Source organism: Uranotaenia lowii, chromosome 2 (assembly GCF_029784155.1).
Source record: "Uranotaenia lowii strain MFRU-FL chromosome 2, ASM2978415v1, whole genome shotgun sequence".
NCBI lineage: Eukaryota > Metazoa > Arthropoda > Insecta > Diptera > Culicidae > Uranotaenia > Uranotaenia lowii.
The window spans coordinates 331,014,829-331,035,544 of record NC_073692.1 but is presented as its reverse complement, the minus strand read 5'-3'; the positions used below and the strand labels follow the sequence as shown (position 1 = coordinate 331,035,544).

Here is a 20,716-nt window from a genome sequence, read left to right as displayed (position 1 = left end):
TTTACATACTAATGAGTAAGTCACGCTCGTTTTGAACCGCTAGGAATGTATCGATGTGTCATGTCAGCAATCTCTCTGGCGAAGGGTTTCAGGGAATAAGAAGTCTAGAAACAGCAGCAGCAGCAGACATTAGTCCTGGAGGAAAGTGCCAAGGAAAAAACCCGAACAATATTGTGCTCGATTCGGGAAGTAAATAAATGGCAGCTGGTTTTCCAAGCTGGTCCTGCGAAATCGACTGCCATTCGGTGTTCAAATCGTGTGTTCGGAATTGTCGAATCTGAGCGAGATCAGACACGACATCGTCGTAAATTCCGGAAGTGGTTGCGTGTTTTGATAATCGCGTGTGATTCCTTTCTATTTTCTGCCGTTTGTTACAAACCCAAAAGTTTTTCGTTCTTCCTTGTGCTCTTACCTGATATTCTCATCGACTCCTGTTGCTTCCACCAAGGTCAAAATATTCAGTTTTTGAGAACAACTTTCGGAGATCCGGGTGCAAGTGAATGGTTACAAAAAAAACCTACTTATCCGCTCTATGCTATATTGTCTAACTGAGCTCAAAGGTGAAATTAGTGGTCGTGGCATTAAAGTGCTTCGGGGCTCCGGGGGTATCCTTCGTTTTAGAGAATGGTTCAGAACCACACTGTTGTCCGCTAGTTCGGTTTCTTCACAAATAATATTTCACTGACAGCACGAAGTATTTTTAAACTAAACTCTTAACACCTTATTTCTGCCACACACCAAAACCCTCAGAAGAAGATGAGAAAAACGGACAATCGGATGAACATGGGTGAGCCGGAAGTGCGGGAGCTCAAACTCGGTGCTTCATTCACCAATCCTGCACCCCGAACCGTGTACCATACGCTCAAGTACGATTTCAAACCGGCCAGTGTGGATGTCAACAAGACGGCCACTCTGGAGGTTAGCACCAACAAACAGGTCACGGTAACGGTGCCTCATCTCGGTAAGTGGTCCACAAAATTTTTTGTGTCCACTTCTTGTATTGTACAACTCTTTCCCCTTTCTCCTTCCGCAAAACAGATGGTTCCGGTGTGCCGAATACAGTCTTCAAGGGCAACCAGAGGGATTACAGCAAGAAGGAATGTGTGCTCATTTACGATAAGATTACCGGCGAGTACACCCTCGAGCGGCTTCACAGCAATGTGCAGGTGAAAAAGACTCGGTAAGTGGAGCGGAATTCGATCATACTAAATCAGAGTTGTTAACTCAATTTCTACAAATTCACTTTCTCTAACAATGTTTGATAAATATTTTTATTTTTCAAAGAATATCCCATCACTTTTATAAATCATCTTTTAGATAACAGATGTAAAACCTTTAAAACACATATGTACATCGATTTAGCTATGAGTTTATTTAATAACTCTGAAGAGGTTTTAACGAGAAAGAGAGAGTCGAGGCCGTTTCAGTTAAAATATAAAAGTTTTCTGCATTCCATTTGGAACATGTCACTAGTCATGAAACTACATGAAAATGTACCAATCCCCCAACTGCAGCGGTAAAATACCAGTTCTTTCTTGTAATACAAAAAAAGGAACGAAAGGCATGAAAGACTGATAAATTAAAATTTACATTTTGACATTTTTGATATTTTGGCGTATAATCAACTCATTTTGATATTCCTTCTGAGAATATTTCATAAAGTCATAGAGTTTGATCCGATAAATTTGTTTTAAAGAAAAACATAATTTTATTACAAGAATTTTTATCGTAATCGGACGATAGGCCCAAAATTTGGCACATGTTCAAATTTAATATGTGCCATTTACGCGTCTAACAGTAATAAATTGTTTTTAGATATTTTTCAACCATCTTTGTTGCTTTTGCCCCGCAATCATTCAGATTGATAACTTTTTCTAAAATATTGAGCATTTATTGTGTTCTTTTAAATGCATTTTATTTTTATTTATTGGCAAAACGTAATGTTTGAGTCTTTTTTGTTCCAATTTTTGAAAACGGATCGGGAGAGCAAACATAAAATCGGAAGGCTACAAATGATCACAGGAATTTCGAAGTTTGTTAGTGCGATCTTTTTTTTTCTTTTCAAGCAGGAATAAAGGTGAAGGATGAATATTCTCAGCAGTTTTTTTTTATTTAATTATTTCATCAAATTTGGAAAAAGACTAGTTCTGAAAAAAAAAATGAAGGCCATAACAAGTAAACAATTTTTTTTGAATATTGATTAAAATGAGGTAAGTTGAATAAAAAAACGAAGTTGGCTTCAATTTTTCGGCAAAAATTTTTTTTTTCGATTTTTCCTGGTCGGGGGTCTGTGAAATTAGGAAGGGAAAAGATTTTTTTTACTGGTTGTTTAAAAAAACCAGGTCTTCAAAACAAAATTTGAATTTGAATGTGTACAGAAAAAAAGGATTTTAAGTCTTGAATTTTAATAACGATTGAACGTCCAACGCTGAGGAGACTGTGATTTCCTAAAAATATATTTTTCTCACTTTAAGCTCCTGAAATTTTTTAATTGAATTATTTTTGACGAATAGTAACAAAAGTTCGTACAGAAAGGGGCTTATCCTTGAAAACGGTTAAATTATTTTTACAAACTATAGAAAGACCTTCAAACATTTTCGTTTCGAATAAAAAAGGGAAACAAATTATGTTTCTGTTAGTAAGAATAAATATTCGTAGCAAAAACTAATTAATTGAAGTAAATTGCACAAAAGCTTGTATGCAACAAAATTACATACTGTATCATTGCACAAAACCTATAAATAAAGTAATTTTTCATCGAAAAATTAAATAAAACAAATAATACAAAAAAAACATGAAACATCCATCTTCCGCAATTTGTATTTTGCTTTTGTAATTTTTCGGATATTTGATAAATTCTTCGAAATTTCCATAAAATACTTCAAACTTTATGTACTCCCCTCTTCTGGTTTTCCGGTAGTTTCGAAGGGGGGGGGGGGGATGACAAAAGAAGAATGTGATATTTGTTCCGGCCTTAATTGAAAAGTGTAGCGGAATTGAGGGTAAAAACAGCCATAGCTTAATTTTCCAGAGCGTACGGTGGCTCAAATAGCCTTCATTCGATTTCTCAGAAAAATACATAACATTAGTCTCAATTGGTTTACAATTTTCAAGTCCGAACATGCTTTTCTGCAATTTTTTATAAAAAAAAAAGGAATTGATGTTAAAACAGCCATAATTCCATTTTCCGATGCGTGCGGTGGCTTAAATAGCCTTCATTCGATTCATTAGATAAAAAATTGAGGGCATAGTAAGCACTCCTCTTTTCTACAAAAGTACGTATTTTCTTAAATAAATTTTCATGAGGATTAGTCATAAGGTTTACCACCCTTGAAAAAGGTAGCTCATTTTCGAAGTCTAATAACTTTTCTATCTTAACTCAAATCGAAATGCAGTCTTAGAATGAAATATTTGTCATAATGTAGTTCTCGAGAAAATTTAAGCCTGCAGCGCATAACATTTCACAAGTTTGAAATTTCCCATACAAATTTGGGACAGTCCAATGTACACATTGTTCATCACTTTTCACCATCATTAAATTTTTGATTTTTCATTGTAATCAATTTTAAAACGCGTGACTCGGGGCGTATAGAGCACCATTGATCGGGGCACGATGAGCATTTTCAGCCGTAGAATCTTAAATCTAGCAGCGAATTCAACTCGATGAAGTCAACTGAATTATAGAGCTATAGCTTGACTAGTTTCATCTGACGATTTGGATTTTGGCTTTTTCATTTACTAACAAGCTTTTTCTGAACTCTATTAAAAATGTAGAAAAATTGGAGGTTAAACAGTCATAACTCCAGTTTCCCATGCGTGCGGTGGCTTAAATAGCCTTCATTCGATTCCTCGAAAAAAATCACCCAAAATAAGTCTCATTTTGCTCCAAATTTTTAAGTCTGAACATGCGTTTTATAAACTATATTAAAAATGTTGAGGAATTTAACTCCATTTTTCGGTACGTGCGGTGACTAAAATAAAAAACTAAGGTTCAAAAATATGAAATCCGAATTTCATAGTTAATTGAAAAATAAAGGGGAATCAAGAATAAAATCAACCATAACTCCATTTTCCGAAGGAAGTGGTGGCTCAAACAGCCTCCACTTGATTTCTCGAAAGGAAAAAAACACAAAAAGATTGATCTATTTTTGTAAAAAAAAAACTCGTGTGGCGTCTGAAACTATGTCCAATTGATTTTCCGGAAATTTTCACTAAAAGAAAGTATATTTTCATATATAGGGTGTGTGTAGGAGGGAAGATATTGAATTTCGTCGCGGTTTATTTACTTTTTCTCCCCTGCCTTGCTTCAAAAGGTTGCTCACTAGACCACTGCAAGCTTTGTATGTAAAATTCAAGTTCTTAAATTGTTACACCTCCCATAACTTTTTTTTGTTGTTTTTGCTGCCAGAAATAGCATTAAAATTTTTGAAAGCGATCCATTCAGTTCTGAATTAGCGCAACGAGTTTTAATTTTGTATGGAAATTTGTATGGGAAAACCAAATTTTTATTCAAAAATCGCCAGAGATGTACTGAGAGTTCCAAAAAATTTTACTTTGGATGGAAAATATTTCTTGATTCTTGCAGAACTATTCATGTCAACAAAGCAAAAACCTAACTTATACCCCAGAAAAGTTATTCGATGTTATAAAAAATATTTTTCAAAATATTTTTTTTTTTAATTTTTGCGTTGTTTTCTGCTTATTTGCAAGCTGTGTAACGGTAGGATGGAAATAAAAAATTCCAAAAAACTGCTTTGCATTGCCAGAGAATTTATTGCAAAAACATTTCATGCTATCATTAACAGCTCTAGCAAGCGAAATCCGCAATTTTTAAATACTTTTCAATGGATTCAGATTTTTTATTTTGAAATGGTTATCACTTTTTTCATAAACTCTGAGCTGTTAGCAAAAAATAAAGCTTAAGAATAGTCAAAACCAAAAATCAAATACCGACTTCATTTCAAGCTCATATGAATTTAAAGAAATTCGACCCCTCAGGATATACAGTCGCTTCCAAAATCTCATTCAATTCCAAAATCAAACACCATGATATCCTTAATTATCATATTTTCGCGGAATCACTTTTCCGATTTTTTGTCCGCCTGATCTCCCACAGTGCAACGGTGCCAGCCACAGCTTATCAATTTGACTGAACCATACGACGCACGCAGGAGTATTTAACCCCAAACCCTGGCCAAAACTTCGAAATTAAACTTTAAATTTTTTTAGGTTTTTTGGTTGTTAGATAGTTGTTGCATATTTGTATTGTCGATTTTAAACCCACTTTTCCTTTTAAGAGATCCATTTTTAGTTAATGGATCTCTTAAAAGGAATATTCTTCCACTGAGATTCATTTTAACAAATATTGTTATATTCCTTCATTACATTTCCTCGCATTAAATAATCATTTTGAAAGTTCTCAGCATTATTAAAACTTTGCTCGCGTTTTCAAGTATATATTAAGTTTTTTCTTGTTTTGCTGCCAGACATGCTGAGAACAGTTAGCGTCCATTACCAGGGGGCTCAAATCGAGCTTTTTGGTGTGGGGGAGTGTGGTGGGCCGCTAAGAAAATAAAAAAAAAAAAAAAACCATCGGTATAGTGAGTTCGTAATGGCATAATTCGAAACATTGATGTTTAAAAATTATAAATTTTGTCTTCCAACAAAATTTGGCATAAACACGTACACACAAAAAAAAAGCATAGTAAAATTACTAAATCCGTGGTTTAAACGAACAACAGGCGACCATATTTTTGAGTCAAATATGTTTTGTTGTTTATAATACCTTACGCATAGCTATTTTACCATGTGCTCAATTTGGCTGCGTATAGTAAATTCGACTGCGTTTTAGTGAAATTGTCAATGAAATGATGCATTGTTTTACTTCGTCCCTAGTAAAATTAATATGTTTCATGATGAAACTAGTATGTGTTATGATAAAGATTAGGAGGAGCGAGGAGCTTGATTTAAATAGTAAAATTACTATGTATGTTTGTTTGTTTATTTGCATGCATGCATTATGACATTATTTGGAACATGAAAATTTACACTTCCGACACACGTCGGTCAATGTTAGTGTGTTCTCCCGATGCTCTGGAATGATTTTCAAAGTTATGTAACTATAAAGCAGCTCAAAATTAGTTTTTTTACAAACGGGTTTGATGATTAATGATCCTGAATTAGTGTAAACAACAAGAATGTTTACCATAGTAAAATTATCTTACGCACTTATGTTTTTGAGTCAAATATGTTTTGTTCTCAAAAGTACGATGTGCGTAGTATTTTCTTGATATGAATTGGTGCCACAATGTCAAAATTACTATGCGGACGGTAGTTGTGATAGAAATTATGATGAAATTATCATGATCATAGTATTTTCGACAACAAACATTGAGAGTTATCGAAAATTACCAGGTACATAGTAATTTCAATATTGTTTCATGCGCACTTTCACAAAATCGATGTTAAACTTTTCGTGGTTGAAAATACTATAGCGCTGAAATGGTAAAATTATCATGACAGCGTCTTTGGGATGACCACTCAATTTTTTTCCGTGTACAATCACAGACTGCGTAGCACGCAGAGAATAATGTGACAACGAACAAAATTTCTTCCTCAAATCTTCAGTTTTAATATGACCAACGAATTGTGGCTGAAATTGCGACTATTTCTTTATAAACACATGTAGTAGAGCAGCTGAACAAAATTGTGTAATGTTTTTTAACAAACTCATATTGTTTTTTTACAAATTAGTGTTTAAGTTTATCTTCCGGGCTTCGCCGGGAAAAATTTCACATATCATACGAATGCTTCTAACTTCCTTAAACACGTTTTTTATTGGGTTTGATTTCTTTGTTTAAAGAATGGTATTTTTCATTATTTCTGAGAGTTGATCGGCTGGTTTACTTCGAATTTGCTTGAAAACAAACATTTTATAAGGGTGCAGCGAATGATCCGAAAAGGGCAAAGTTATGAAATCTGAAATTATCGTTAAAAATGAGTTGTGTATACTTGAAAACAACGAAAAAAAGATTTTAAATCATTTTAAAAAGAAAAACAGGTTTTGGCCAACTTTTTCCATAGAGTACACCTATGTGCGACGCTTTACAAACCAATCTGGGATGCAGAGGACACATTTGATCTGGAGTTACTCAATAAGGCCGGAACAAATATCAGTTTCTTCTTTTGTCACCCTTTTGGGGATGAATAACACGAGAGTGTTAAGATCCCAGAAAAAAAATCTTTTGTTTGTGCCATACCCCCCCCCCCCCCCCCCTCTCCCTTCGAAATTTTCAAAAACACGAAGGGAGAAATAAATGAAATTTGAAGTTTTTTATGGAAATTTCGAAAAATTTATAAAATATCCGAAAGATTACAAAAGCGAAAGACAAATCACTTTTTATTTTCTTGGTTTTACCGAATTTTTTGATAAAAAAATACTTGATTTATAGGTTTTGTGCAATGATATAGTATGCAATTTTTTTGCATACAAGCTTTCGTGAAATTTTATTAGTTTTTTGCATTATTTTTTACTATCCCCCCCCCCCCCCTTCGCGATGTTCCAACTCCGAGTGACAAAAGAAGGATTTGAAATTTGTTCCGGCCTAACTAGTTCGACTTAAACAATGGTCTTAGAACAGGACTCAATAGTAAGTTATAGCAAGCTGTAGGTAAAGTTTTTATTATCGTTTAAACGAGAGAGATGCTGTATATGAGGCTAGCTAGGGCCAGTTCTCGTATCGTTGTTCCGCGTTCCGACACCTTCTGAGGCGTCCATTGCTCAACATAATGATGAGTACTGTTTTTATTCCGATTCCCCGGAGTTTTCTTCATGGCGGGGAAAATCGGAATAAAAACAGTTCTAGGGGGTTTTAAACAACAAGACCAGTTTGATTTTCATCTTTCAACTATTGCCCATCGATTCCACCATGTTACAAAATGTAGTTTAGTCTTCTTGGCAATCAATGCGTCTAATGAGGTATATGGAAATTCATCGGTCGTGACGTGGATGAGTTGCGGGTCCAGGATAAGCAACTACCAGCTAGGCGTAGAACATCACGATTATTGGTGAAACCGACCTTGATTTGCCAGGAATGCAGGTCTCAAATGAAGATATACTTACGCAAATTTCAGAGCTGATATACACAGAGTCGATCCTAATTAGAGGACACGATCACTTGGATAACGGTCTATAACTAATACCGTATTTGTTTATTTCGAGTGTTGCACTAGTGCACCACTAAGTGCTGTCATCTTGTTTGTTTGTTCGGACAGTGTTGCATTGGTTTTGACCAGGTGTCGCACTGCCATCGGACGGTAGTGCCCCGAAAATTTTGTCAATGTTGCGAGGGAGCGTGTGAGTGAGTGAAGTAGCAATACACTGGCGACAATTTGTGTTTGTTTTTATCAGGTTAAGTACAACACTGAACGAGGGGATAAAACAAATACGGTATAACTTTCCTGTGTTGGTTATTCTTATCAGCAACTTATTATTACCGCATTCGTTTATGCTCAGTTTTGCACCAGGTCACACCAGTTATGCATTTTTTGCTGTATTTTTGTTCGTGTATGCGCTCAGTTTTGCACCGATAGTGCCTTAGTTTTTGGACGGTGCATTGTGTCTTGAGCACTTTTTATGTTCGAAGTAAGATCTGTTCTCAATATCGTCGAATTTGTTAATGGTCAGGTCCTCGTATTGATCAGACCTTAAATCAGTTGCATGATTCTATTATGTTGATTTATTATGATTTATTATTATGATTTATTATGATATGCGTGTCTGACCTTCATTTCCGGAATAAATTGACGAAATCTTCTGTATCCTTAGTGTTTCATGTAGACTTTTGTACGTCTCGGTGGTCGAGTGGTTAGCTGGTCCACTGACGGCATGGGTTCGATTCCCATCTCGGTACTGGGTGTTAAATGTTAATATTAAGTTGCCCACGTCATTAATTCAGTCTGTAAAGCCTATATCGGCGTAGACGGTGTATGTCTTTTTAGACAAGGTTTACTAAATTTTCAACCCGTTTCATGGTGAAGGGAATGATATTTGCAAGCTGTATCCAAGAAGACGAAACTTCAGAGGCACACCAAAGATAATATATTCTGTTAACGAATGGTTTCATTCTATCTACTTGAAGTCATTAAACTAGCAAAGCAGTTTAAAATGAAAGCCAGTTTTGTTTTTGAGATAGAAAGGAGTACGTACATAGGTACAAATTTGTTGTGGGATTTTTGCATTTGTAATTGATTCAAAAGATATATTTTTTTTTCATTTTTCTGTTCCTTAAAGTTGTTGAAAGCTGATGACAAATCATACTCTTTCAAAAACGAAGTTCTCAACTCTTATCAAAATCCTTCCTTCTTTCAGAACCGAAAACAAAGTGGTTCAACCTCCACCGCCGCCGCCCCAGATCAAGGTCGAAAACTCCACCGCTCGACAAAGTTCCAAAACCAAGATTACGACCGGCTCCCGCAAGAACACTCCCATCAGCTTTGTGCCAAAAAATTCGCCATTGCAACACTCGCCTTCCTATCCGAACAAGAGTCCCCTGGCCGCGCCAGCGTAAGTTTAGTTGAGTTTTCAATTCTTATAGATTGAAATTTATATTTGTTTTGTTCTTGTAGCTGGAATGCTAATAATACTCAGCAAACTTTGCCTAGTATCCCTATTATCGGGCTAGACGATGGCAATGATTTTATGCCGGTACCCACGTCTTCGCAGTCCCACGGAAGTGGAAGTGGTCACAATACCAGTGGTGGCAGCAATAGCAGCGGCAGCAGCAGTAGCATGAACAACCATCATCATCACCACCAATTGAGCAACAACAGTAACAGTAGCAGCAACAGTCACAACAACAACAGTCATCAGCACAGCTCTATGATGGCAAATAGTAGCAACAGCAGCAGCAGCAATAATATCAGTCATCACAACAGTGCAGTTGGAGGTGGAATGGGTGGACTTCCGGTACTGCATGGTTCTGGAATCGGTTCCTCATCGGGATCCGCCAACAGCTTGGGCCTCGGTAGTAGCAATAGCAACAACAGCAGTGGCAATGTGGGTCACCACAATCATAACCCGTACAATAATCATCACGGGGATAACAACGTGGAGATCAATCTGCCCACGAGGGCACACAATACATCGCCTAGTGATACTGGATTCGTAAGTTGATCCATTGAAAAGATACACAAACTTTGGACACTTAACTAAATTTGTTTTCAATCTTTCAACAGTCGACTGGTTTGTTGAGTTCGTCCAGTTCGGATTCCAGCGGCTCAAGTGGCTCTAGTGATAGCGGTTCGGAATCGGATAGTTCCGCCGACGACAGCAATGTTATGCCGGGTAAAGGTAAGTGACATGTAACTTGCATGATTTCGTACCATTAATTGTATAGCACATCCTAGAAATTCTAATCCTATTTTTTGTTTGGTTTAAATATAGACTTCTATATTTTTATTTTTAAATCAAATATTGAATTTTTACATGATTATGATTTGAAAATGTTTGTACCTTTTACAATCAATCTACAATATTCAGCAAAATTACACTGTGCAACATTTTCGAGGTCTCGTCTGGATACAATTTGATTAATTATTTCCATTTTTGGCAGCTGTTTTCGGAAGAAAATAAACTGGTTCGGTTCAGGGTGGATAACAGGGAGGGGTAATTTCTAAAAGTTTTTTATCTAATGTTTTGATGAGTACCAATCCAACTTTCCCCCTTAACGGTGGCCTGTGATGTATGCCTTCCAGTTTTGAATGTGACCTTTCACCATATTGTTTTTAATATTTGTTGACAATATTCTACTATTTTCTGCCGTGCGAATCCGTCTAGAGAACGTAAATATTTATTTACATGGTTTTCCGCCTCACGAAATAACCTGATGAACAATATTCCTCCAATTCACTCGGTCCATGGCAACCGTTCTCCAATTCCTCGGGCACCCCACGTTCGCCAGATCACGCTCCACTTGGTGTAACCACTTCGCTCGTTGCGCCCCCGCTCGTCTTGTTCCTACCGGATTCGTAGCGAACACCTGTTTTGCAGGACAGTCATCCGGCATTCTCGCAACATGTCCCGTCCAGCGTATCCGGCCAGCCTCCACCACCTTCTGGATACTGGGTTCGCCGTAGAGTCGCGCGAGCTCGTGGTTCATCCTTCGCCTCCACACTCCGTTCTCCTGTACGCCACCAAAGATGGTTCTTAACACTCGTCGCTCGAATACTCCAAGTGTGCGCAGGTCCTCCTCGAGCAATATCCATGTCTCGTGCCCGTAGAGAACAACCGGTCTAATGAGCGTCATATACAGGTTACACATCGTGCGAGGGCTAAGTCTTCTCGACCGCAGTTGCTTGTGGAGTCCACGATGTAGGCACGATTTCCGCTGATAATTCGCCTCCGGATCTCACGGTTGGTGTCATTGTCTGCGGTCACCAGTGAGCCGAGATAGACAAAGTCTTCGACTATCTCCAGCTCGTCGCCGTCGATCGTGACCTTTTACTACTGGACAAGCGGGTTCGGTCGGTCTCGGATCCGCAGGCCAGCATGTACTTCGTCTTGGACGTATTAATCATCAACCCAATCCTTCCTGTTTCGCGTTTCAGTTTGCGGTAGATCTCCACCACCGCCGCAGATGATCTGCCGACTATATCAATGTCATCAAAGCAGATAAGTTGACTGGATCTGTTGAAAATCGTGCCCCGCATTTCGCCCACCGCTCGTCGAATAACACCTTCTAGCGCCACGTTGAACATCATATAGGATAGACCATCACCTAGTGGAGGACCCCTGTGCGATTCGAATGAACTCGACAATTCACCAGAAATCCGAACACAGCACTGCGTTCCATCCATCGTTGCCTTGATCAGTCTAGTCAGCTTCCCGGAGAAGCCGTTCTCGTCCAAGATTTTCCATAGCTCGTCACGGTCGATCGTGTCGTATGCGGCTTTGAAGTCGATGAATAAATGATGTGTAGAGATTTGGTGTCCATGGCTTTTTGGAGGATTTGCCGTATTGTGAAGATCTGGTCCGTCGTAGACCGTCCCGCCATGAAGCCGGCCTGAGGACTTCCCACGTTTTTTTTTTGCTTGTGGCGTTAGGCGGCGAAGTAGGATTCGGGACAGTACTTTGTAGGCAGCATTTAGGATAGTGATCGCTCGGTAGTTCTCACAGTCCAATTTGTCGCCCTTCTTGTAGCTGTTCTGTGTCCCAGATCCGGAACATCAACCGGTCGACCAACTTGTCCAAGCCCATTTTGATGAGTTCAGCTGTAATGTCATCCTTTCCAGCCGATTTGTTGCTATTCGTTGGGAGTGGCTCCTCTACGTCGCGCCGGCGAAGTAACTGTAGTACACTTTAACACTGTAGTAGCTTAAGTACACCTTAGGTCAGATTTCTTCGAATAAACCTGTTTGAGTTCTTCAGTATAGACATAAGAAGTAACACGGAATGAGTTTTCGCTCTCCTATCATTTTTGTGGAATATCCCCTTAGTCCTAGTCATTTACTTGTTGAAGTCGAAATAAGTTTGATCTACTTGTTCGAAAGTAATCAACCAATCGTCCAGCTTCAGCCAAAATCGCTAATAATCGAAAGATGGTTTAAAGAACCTCATGGCTGAATGAAACTATGATTTCGATTAATTCCTTTGAAAAACCCGAATACTATGTAGTATTGTACTAGTTACTCGCTAGCATCCTCAGAGGATTATCGACTAGCAAGTAGCTAGTGAACTACTAGTATTTGGTTTTTTTTGTAAATACTGTGACGCTTTACTGCATCCATTTGATGAATTTTAGAACTCAACTGGTAAAGAATCAGTTGGGGTTTGAGTTGAAAAATATCTAATAACAAATCGAGCTTTGTAGTTTTGTAGTGACCAAACGGTGTTTGATCAATTTACACTTTAAAGTCTTCCTCCCATTGCTTGACCCCCTTTAACAACAAAACGGTAATGCTCATACCACCAACTGAGAATTCGTTGGCTTTGTGATGCTATAGATACAGTTACAGCAGATTATCGAGTCTTACATGGGAGCTGTTTCTGATCGAACGGCGCGTGTCGGCAATGGCACGTTGAATTATTCTATCATTCCTGACAAGGTTTAGTTTAACCTTGCCAAGTTACCTCGATCGACATATTTACTTGTTGATGCATTTTGAACATCGCTTACTCAATCATTCACAAACACCTGCCCTTGGATCATTGTGTATAATGTTCGTTGTTGATATACGATCATGAATGTATCGGAAGGAAAATCTGTAGAAATATCAGGATCACATGTTCAAAAAGCCGTAGCACAGGGAATGCATTTCATTGTAGTTACTCAGTAATGATGGGAGCTTCCATAAATCGCTCCGAACTGATACATTAGACTAAGTCGATTTAGGGTGATTTTTGAATTTCTCAAACCCTGGGGTCTCAAAAGCTTCGTTTTGGTTCAAAACTCATCCATGATTTGCCATGAGCTTTTAGGTTTGTATGTGAAAATTGAATATTTTGTTCTGAAAAATCAACATCACTTTTGATTCTTCTGAGGAATCGAACCCGCTTATGGTTTTTGTGCCAATTTATAAATTCCCCAAAGGACATTTTCCGCTGAATAACTTTGTCGAAGACCTTAACTTTGTATCTTATTAGGCAATAAAAATATTAGTTGTTTAGCCGGGGACGCACGTACCGGAACACGCTCTCGTCCCTGTTGCAACTCGATCACCTTCCATGGCACCAGTTTGACGACCTCCACTGGGATCTGGCACGACGATCTCCAGTGGCTACCGGCCCGCCGACCTCCCAATGTCTCTGGCCCGACGACCTTCCATAGCTTGCTCTGGTCGCAGTGCTCTTCCTGCAGCTCGAAGTTTCCCTTCCACCTCGACATCTTCCCTGAGGCCTGACTCTTCTAGTGGTCCAGCTCGACTCGACTTCACTTGGCTTTCCAGTCCGACGATCTTCCGTGGAATCCGCTCGCAAGTCCTCCATTTTCTCCTGGTCCGACGACCATGATGGTCTGACTGGTTCCTGACTTTCCATGATACCGGCCCGTCAACCTTCCAAGACTTCTGGTTCGACGACCTACCGCTCCTAATGGCTCCAGCCCAAAGACCTTCCATGGCACTGATCCGACGACCTCCAAGATGCTTCGGTCCGACGACCTTGTTGGTTGCAGCTCGACGCTCTTATTTTGGCCCAACGCCTTACCAATGGCACGACGACCTTCCGCTGGCTCCTGACTCGCCGACCTTCCAAGGATCCGACCAAACGACACTCCATGACACCTATCCGATGACCTCCCGTGTTTCGTGGCTTGTCGACCTCCATCTGGCTTCCCAGTTCGACTACCTTCTAGTTGGCTCCTGGTTCGACGACCATCCAGTGGACCCGGCTCAACGACCTCCATATGGCTCTGCATCGAAGACCTTCCAGTGGCTCTTGTTTCTGCCTCGATGACCTCCCGATGGTTCCTGGTTCGTTTTCCTTCTATCGGCGCTGGCTCTTCTTGCCACTGTTGATTCCGCGGATTTGTTTCATCGTAGCATTCGTAGGACAAATAACAACAGTTTCGTAGTGGACAGTTTTTGGGTATGGTGGGCGGCGGTGTCTTGTAGAGAGGGGATATAAAGAAAAGTCGTGTTGTGACAATTAGGGACAGCTCAGATAATTTTGGGTGAGGAATTTGATTTTTCCAAGGCCTCCAGCAAGATTTCTCTCTGTTAAGAAGGTCTTAACGAACTAATCAACTGCTTAGTTCACAATTCAGTTGTTTCATTCTCACGTCATACTAGGTAGTTTGCTAGGTTGGTTTTTAAGGTAGGTTTAACTGAACGTTTGAGGCTGGCCTCGTTGATTGTGATTTTCAGAAATCCTGGAAGAGCTTTGTACTTCATCTTGTTGAAGTATTCAATGGACTTCTTCATTTTCTCTGTATTTACTCTTCTGTGCATCAGGTTTCGTTTCGACCTCGTAGGACTTAAACTTAGGAGGATCTTAGACGTTCATCGAAGCTAAGACCCAGGTATCTAAAAATTTTGACTTGCTCTATGATAGTCGTATCAATTAGTAGCTGACTATAGTTGATAGGAAGCCGATGAGTTGACTCAGTTGTGAGGTTGAAAATCATTAAGGAAGGCAACCAGTATCGAGATGCTCGATAGCTGGTAGTCTGCGTGCTTCTTTACCATATCATGTATAGAAGTACCTACATATTCCAAATACAGAAGCGTCCTTGTCATGCATGATTGTTTGTAAAAATTTCGTTGAAAATGAAAAATTGACTGCTACGATTATTTTGCCTCTCAATGTAGTAAAGCATGGCTCATTGAAAATGGGTAATTTTCGGACCTTTGAATTACAACCGTTGCGTCCTCTTTGAGCGAGTTCTCGAGGTAGCTCAATTTTATGACATCAGAGTCGTAAGACAATTGCATCTGATTTTTCACGGATGTGGACTTTCTACGACAATTGATTAGGAACGATTTAGCTGGGCAAGACGAATATTTATTTTATAACGAACGAATAAAAGGTACAGCGCGACGGTTCGGATCAAGTAGATTTACTCGCCTCCTGGAGAGATAGAAAAGTTGATTGATTGATTGCGTTGACCGTTTGTAGGGATTGCAATGACACCGGATTTTCAGACTAACAGCATCAGATCTTGAAATGTGTCCTTAAATTGTCAACCACTTTGGCTAGCGCAAGTCGATGTATAGCAAACCGGTGTAGCAACTGAACAACCTTTTATCTAAAGGTGTATCGCATGAACTCTCAGTGCCGGTAAGGATAGCTTCTTCCCCCTTTCGGTCGTCTTCAGTTGAGAAAGTTCACGGCCTTCAACTTGCCACATAATCCATTTTCCGGACAGGCTGTAGCATCTTTTTAGGCACAGAAGAATGCTACTTGCTTATTGCTTATTGCAAGCTAAAAGAGAAGTTTTTCCAGACTATGACCTCCAAAAAAATTTGCACAGTGATTTTTAGATGAAGTTTTTTAAAAATAGGGTTTTAAAGTTTATTACTCATTAATATCAATTATTATAAAACCTTTCTTTATGTTGCACATTTAGATTGTTTTTAAATTTTGATTCATTGATTTTATTGAGTTGTACTCTTTTCTGAGTAATCGATTCGATGACTTGGGTCTTTGTTTCTCACCATTCATAACGAATTTTGGACTCCTCTCTGGTTAAAAAAATCAAAATAGAATAGTCTAATGTTATTATTAGATTAGTTAAATAGCTACAACTATGTTATGTATAATTGGCACATTTTCTAAGACATATTTCTTTATTTCTATTTTTGATCTTTCATGCGTCTCTTCCAAATGGTCCGTGGTTCAATTCGCGAATTGGATTTCCATCAACTATAATGCACCTTGTAATAAACCACTGTTCACCTATCGGGTCACATGTATATTGTTGCGTTACGGTTCACACATTGCCAACATATCAATCACCACAGTAACAGAATCAATTTTCGACATAGGTCCCGCCCGGTCGGACACGCTCAGCACCGATATTCTTACGAAAGATCTTTGCCTTTCGGAGTCCAACTCCGACTCGGATTAAACGAGGAAATAAAAATAAATCCTGGCACAATACCTTTAAAAGTCCCAGCTCTCCCAGCTTGTTAAAAATTGTTTTCCAGTTCTCACAAGGCTGTAAGGCTCCTCATTATTTTCGATGTGAACAAACTACCAGCAACTATTTGACTGGGACTCAGTGAAACCGAGCTATGTGTACATCTAGGTGTTTATAATGAGAACAGGTTGCGGTGGTTGTAAAACGACAATCGACCCAGGAAAAAAAACGAGAGAGAAAACGTGCGGATTGTAAAGACATATAAACCGATTTAGAAATAGTCTGCAGATATGGGCCAGAACCCAAATTCTGGAACAATATTTTTGTAGCGAAATTATTTATATTGAGATGATAATATACAAAACGGAGCTGAAGATTTGGATCCTAAACTCTGGATGATTTGGAGGCTCTGGCTCAATGAGTTGATCGATCGTTGATGGGCGAAAAGCCATCGTCCGTCGACCAGGTGTAGGGGCTACACAACCGTGGCGCGTGTAACAGTTTTATCCGAAATAGGTTTGTTAGAGTAGTCGCTGCCAAATAAAACTGAGAAAAAAAACGGAAGAAAAATCGTTGATTTTGTAGTCAGTTTCCACTTCTTTCGCTAACAATTCTCTCATTTTCTTTGGACAGGAACTCATTTCGTTTCATGTTATTTTATTTTAGGCTTTTATTTTATTGTTTTCCTCATTCTCTTAGTTCACATATTTCTCAAGCTATTTACGGCTAGTTTTTTTTACGTCTTAGTTACTAAATATTTAAAAAAGAAGTTTGTTTGGAATTTCAATCCAGTTCAATCAATATTTAGACTGTCAGTGTTGTTGTTAATCTTAGTGATGCAAATTTCAGCATGAAAAAGTTTACTCTTACTTAGTCAGCAAAAAAAAACGGACCATACGATTTTCTATTAGTGATTATATAGCTACATCCACAAGTCGGATTTATTTCGTTAAACTTGCACATTGCGCAGCAAATGAAGAAAAGAATATTAAGAAGGCTTGTACGAGTGAAATTTGTATTGTCAAATGCTAAATTTATTACTTACCATGCATTAGTAACTACAAGACAGCAGCGAATAAAATATGTTAACAAATTTGAACACATTTTTATGTTTTAAGAACAGAAAAGAAATCAATCATTGGTAAGGTTAGATCCTTCTCCATTTTGAACGAAATTGGTCGGGTTTAAAGTGAATCCGCAGAATCTTTGAGGAGGTCTGCAATATTTCTCTCAAATTCCGCAATTGTAAGAAGATTCGTATAGAAATAAACTAGAATTCCCGGGAAACTATTCATCTTGTCACGACTCGAGTGAGTCGTTCGGTGACGACGTGTTCTAGTCTGTAGTGACAACTTCATGAATCATCCGTGGCCAGTAAAGAATTACCAGCGTCATGTACCTAATAGTCCTCATTACTTTCTTTTTTGCTCATCCGATTTCCGACGCTTAGGATCATGGGTTGGACCACCTTGCTAACATTTAGTTTTCCCACAATTGCTGCCAGCTGGCCAAAGCGACCTCCCTGCATAAGTTACTATTTTTACTCTATCCCAACTTACATAACCTCCTTAAAACTATAGCATTAAAATGTTTTAATAGCCAATGCGCATTCTATGCTTTAGCAAAGCTGTTGAACTCCTCCGGCCGAACATAGGATTCCACTCCGCATCAATATGCCCATATTCCAGCAGTCGTCAAATAACAACACTTGGGTAAATCGATTTTTTCCGAAACTTGTTGACTACTAACGAATAAGGCTTTGTGATAAAGAAAAAAAAATTCTCCCTACAAAATAAAAGATTTCAGTTCACTTTTCTCAATCGTATTCTTTACCATCGAATTGCGTTTTTTTCGCACATAATTTTACATCATCTAGAATTTTTATTGAGATCTAATTTTCACATTCTCGACCTAATTTAAAGCTACGCGCATGAAATATAGGTGTAAAACAAGATTCTTTTCAATTTAGATCTAATAAATTTAGGTGTTTAACCCTCCAAAGCTGTTCGGGTCAATATGACCCGAAGCGCTCATTTCAAACCTCTTTATCATCATTCCAATATACTGAAGAACTGGGAATTTTAACAGACCAAATGTGTTCTATGAAAATAATGAATAAATTAACGACAAAAAATTAAAATTAGAGTTTTGAAAATTGGTTCATTGGTAATTGAAATACAGCTAAACAAAGCCAAAACTGGATGACGTTTTTTTAAAGCAAGATTTTTTTCTACCGGAAGATCTGAGATAGCGATCAAAACTTTCATTGGACCCCAACATATTTATACATTGTCGGATAGATGGATTCTTGACGATTTCAAACATCAATGAAGCACTTAAATACAGAAAAACTGTCAGTAGTTATGTGTATTTGAAAAATAAAATTGATTTTTCGGACATTTTACTTTCTTAACCAGTTTCTGATAACCTGGTAATACTTTTCGACTTTATTTTGAAATGTTGAGTAATAAAAACAAATTACCTACACAATGAACATAATTTCATCAAAATCGGTTAACATTTACAGTCAGGAGAACGAAATCAAACTACAATTCAAATTTCCCCGAAACGGATATTTTGCGAACGGCTTTGGAAGGTTAAGCATTTCAGGCTGGTGTTCAGCTTGGTGTATACTAAAGGGTGTTCGGATCAAAAAGTGGTCAGACTAAATTGCATGTAAATCGCCAAATATTTTCCGATTGGGCGAAGTTCTGGTGTGTTGGAAGGGTTCTCTTCCTTGAGCACAACCTGAATGTTGTTAACGGCATACCGCTCCAAGACCATTTTCATAATGGCAGGCGGCAGGATGCATAATCCGGCTAAAACAGCATAGACAAGTCATGTTTCTTCAGGAAAGGCAGCAAACGCTTTTGAAAACACTCTTTCACGTAACTTCCGTGAAACATGTCAGCCCGATTGTGTATTCACAGTACACAATCCATCCAACTGACCTGCTGTGTTTAGGAATGTGTGATCAAAAATCGATCATGCTTCCTATACAGAGTAGTCTGTTGTACGGCAAAGGCGTATCACCACACTTTCATGCTTGCCAATTCAAAATGCCCTAGACTTACAATTTTCAACTGCTATCCAAACTTTATCATACGAAGCTCATCTGATGCTTGCCTATCCGTCTGTTCTTCATTGCTTTACAAATTCTTTTAACTAGCATTTCATTTCGCCGCACAATGAACATACTTAAATTAATTTGTTTGATAAGTTCTTGGTTTAAGCATGAAAGTTAATGACTAGGTCATCCACCTCCGGCCAGCTCAACTCAAATAATTACGCTCTCAGGGTCGGCGCACGTTCTCAGGGAGGACGGGAACGACCAATCGCTGCCAACAAAGCGGACAAATCCAATCGAACAAGACTAATACACAAGGGCTCATTACAAAAGGTTAAATTACAAGAGGTGGGAAATACGATTTTACATTTTATTTAAACTTGCCGTTTTTCTGCCGTCATCGGGGAATCTCATCGGCACCTGGGATGGCCATCCGTGCAGTCTCGAACTCGTATGCTGTTGCCTCCTTTTAATCCGTCAGAAATCGTAGATAACCTGGCGACGATAATGTTGCTCTCGGTGGCTGGATCGGGATTGTGGGTGGTTTGTTTACCGATCACCAGACCGAAGTACCGGCACCCCGGCCGTAGAGATGTAGGCCGCGGGTCCGGTAGTGTTGACGGGTCTTACCAAAATTTTACACCGCCCACAGGGGCGTCGTTCGGAGCTGCTTCTGGTGATGTTAGCAATGCGGATGGAACACTTTAAAACCTGGCAAAGCGTTTGGAAACGGCTTGACGCTTCCCAGAACGGTTGGGGATTTCACCGGGCACTTCGCAGCGTTACACAAGTTGACGGAAGTGTAAAAACTGACCTCACTTGATTCTGGCCACGGTTCCTCCCTTTTCCTCGGCTCACTTGGCCGGACACTCCGCACACTAAAGTACTCCGAACTACTGTGAAATCTTCGGTGAGGATTTCGACGTGCTAATCGTTTCCGTGTTCCTGATTAAGTGCACGAGCCAATGGCTTCCGTTCACGCATAAGCCCAGGGTTCTCGCTTTTTCCTTTTGGGCATATTCTGGATCCGGTGTCAGATGTGTAAATTGACACCTGTCATTTGACGATCAAC

General features: G+C 38.9%; 1 protein-coding gene across 2 annotated transcripts; it reads left to right on the top strand.

Annotated features, from left to right (window-relative positions):
* The first annotated feature begins 78 nt into the window (after positions 1-78).
* Positions 79-17,670, top strand: LOC129744576 (ell-associated factor Eaf). 2 transcript variants are annotated; one of them, XM_055737176.1, is made up of 6 exons: positions 79-961; positions 1,039-1,180; positions 9,371-9,565; positions 9,628-10,165; positions 10,237-10,351; positions 16,483-17,670. In XM_055737176.1, exons 1-6 carry the CDS (start codon positions 757-759, stop codon positions 16,563-16,565), a joined length of 1,278 nt encoding a protein of 425 aa, XP_055593151.1. In that variant the 5' UTR covers positions 79-756; the 3' UTR covers positions 16,566-17,670. The 2 variants fall into 2 exon arrangements, with proteins under 2 accessions (XP_055593151.1, XP_055593149.1); XM_055737174.1 differs by having other exon boundaries at positions 81-961; positions 16,459-17,670.
* The last annotated feature ends 3,046 nt before the right edge of the window (positions 17,671-20,716 follow it).

What these genes read in the sequence shown, in the direction of transcription:
- LOC129744576 (XM_055737174.1), top strand. Translation starts at nt 757, where the DNA reads ATGAGAAAAACGGACAATCGGATGAACATGGGTGAGCCGGAAGTGCGG. An exon ending in CGCCTAGTGATACTGGATTC is followed by an intron (nt 10,166 to 10,236) that starts GTAAGTTGATCC and finishes ATCTTTCAACAG; the next exon opens with TCGACTGGTTTGTTGAGTTC. An exon ending in CAATGTTATGCCGGGTAAAG is followed by an intron (nt 10,352 to 16,458) that starts GTAAGTGACATG and finishes CAATCACCACAG; the next exon opens with TAACAGAATCAATTTTCGAC.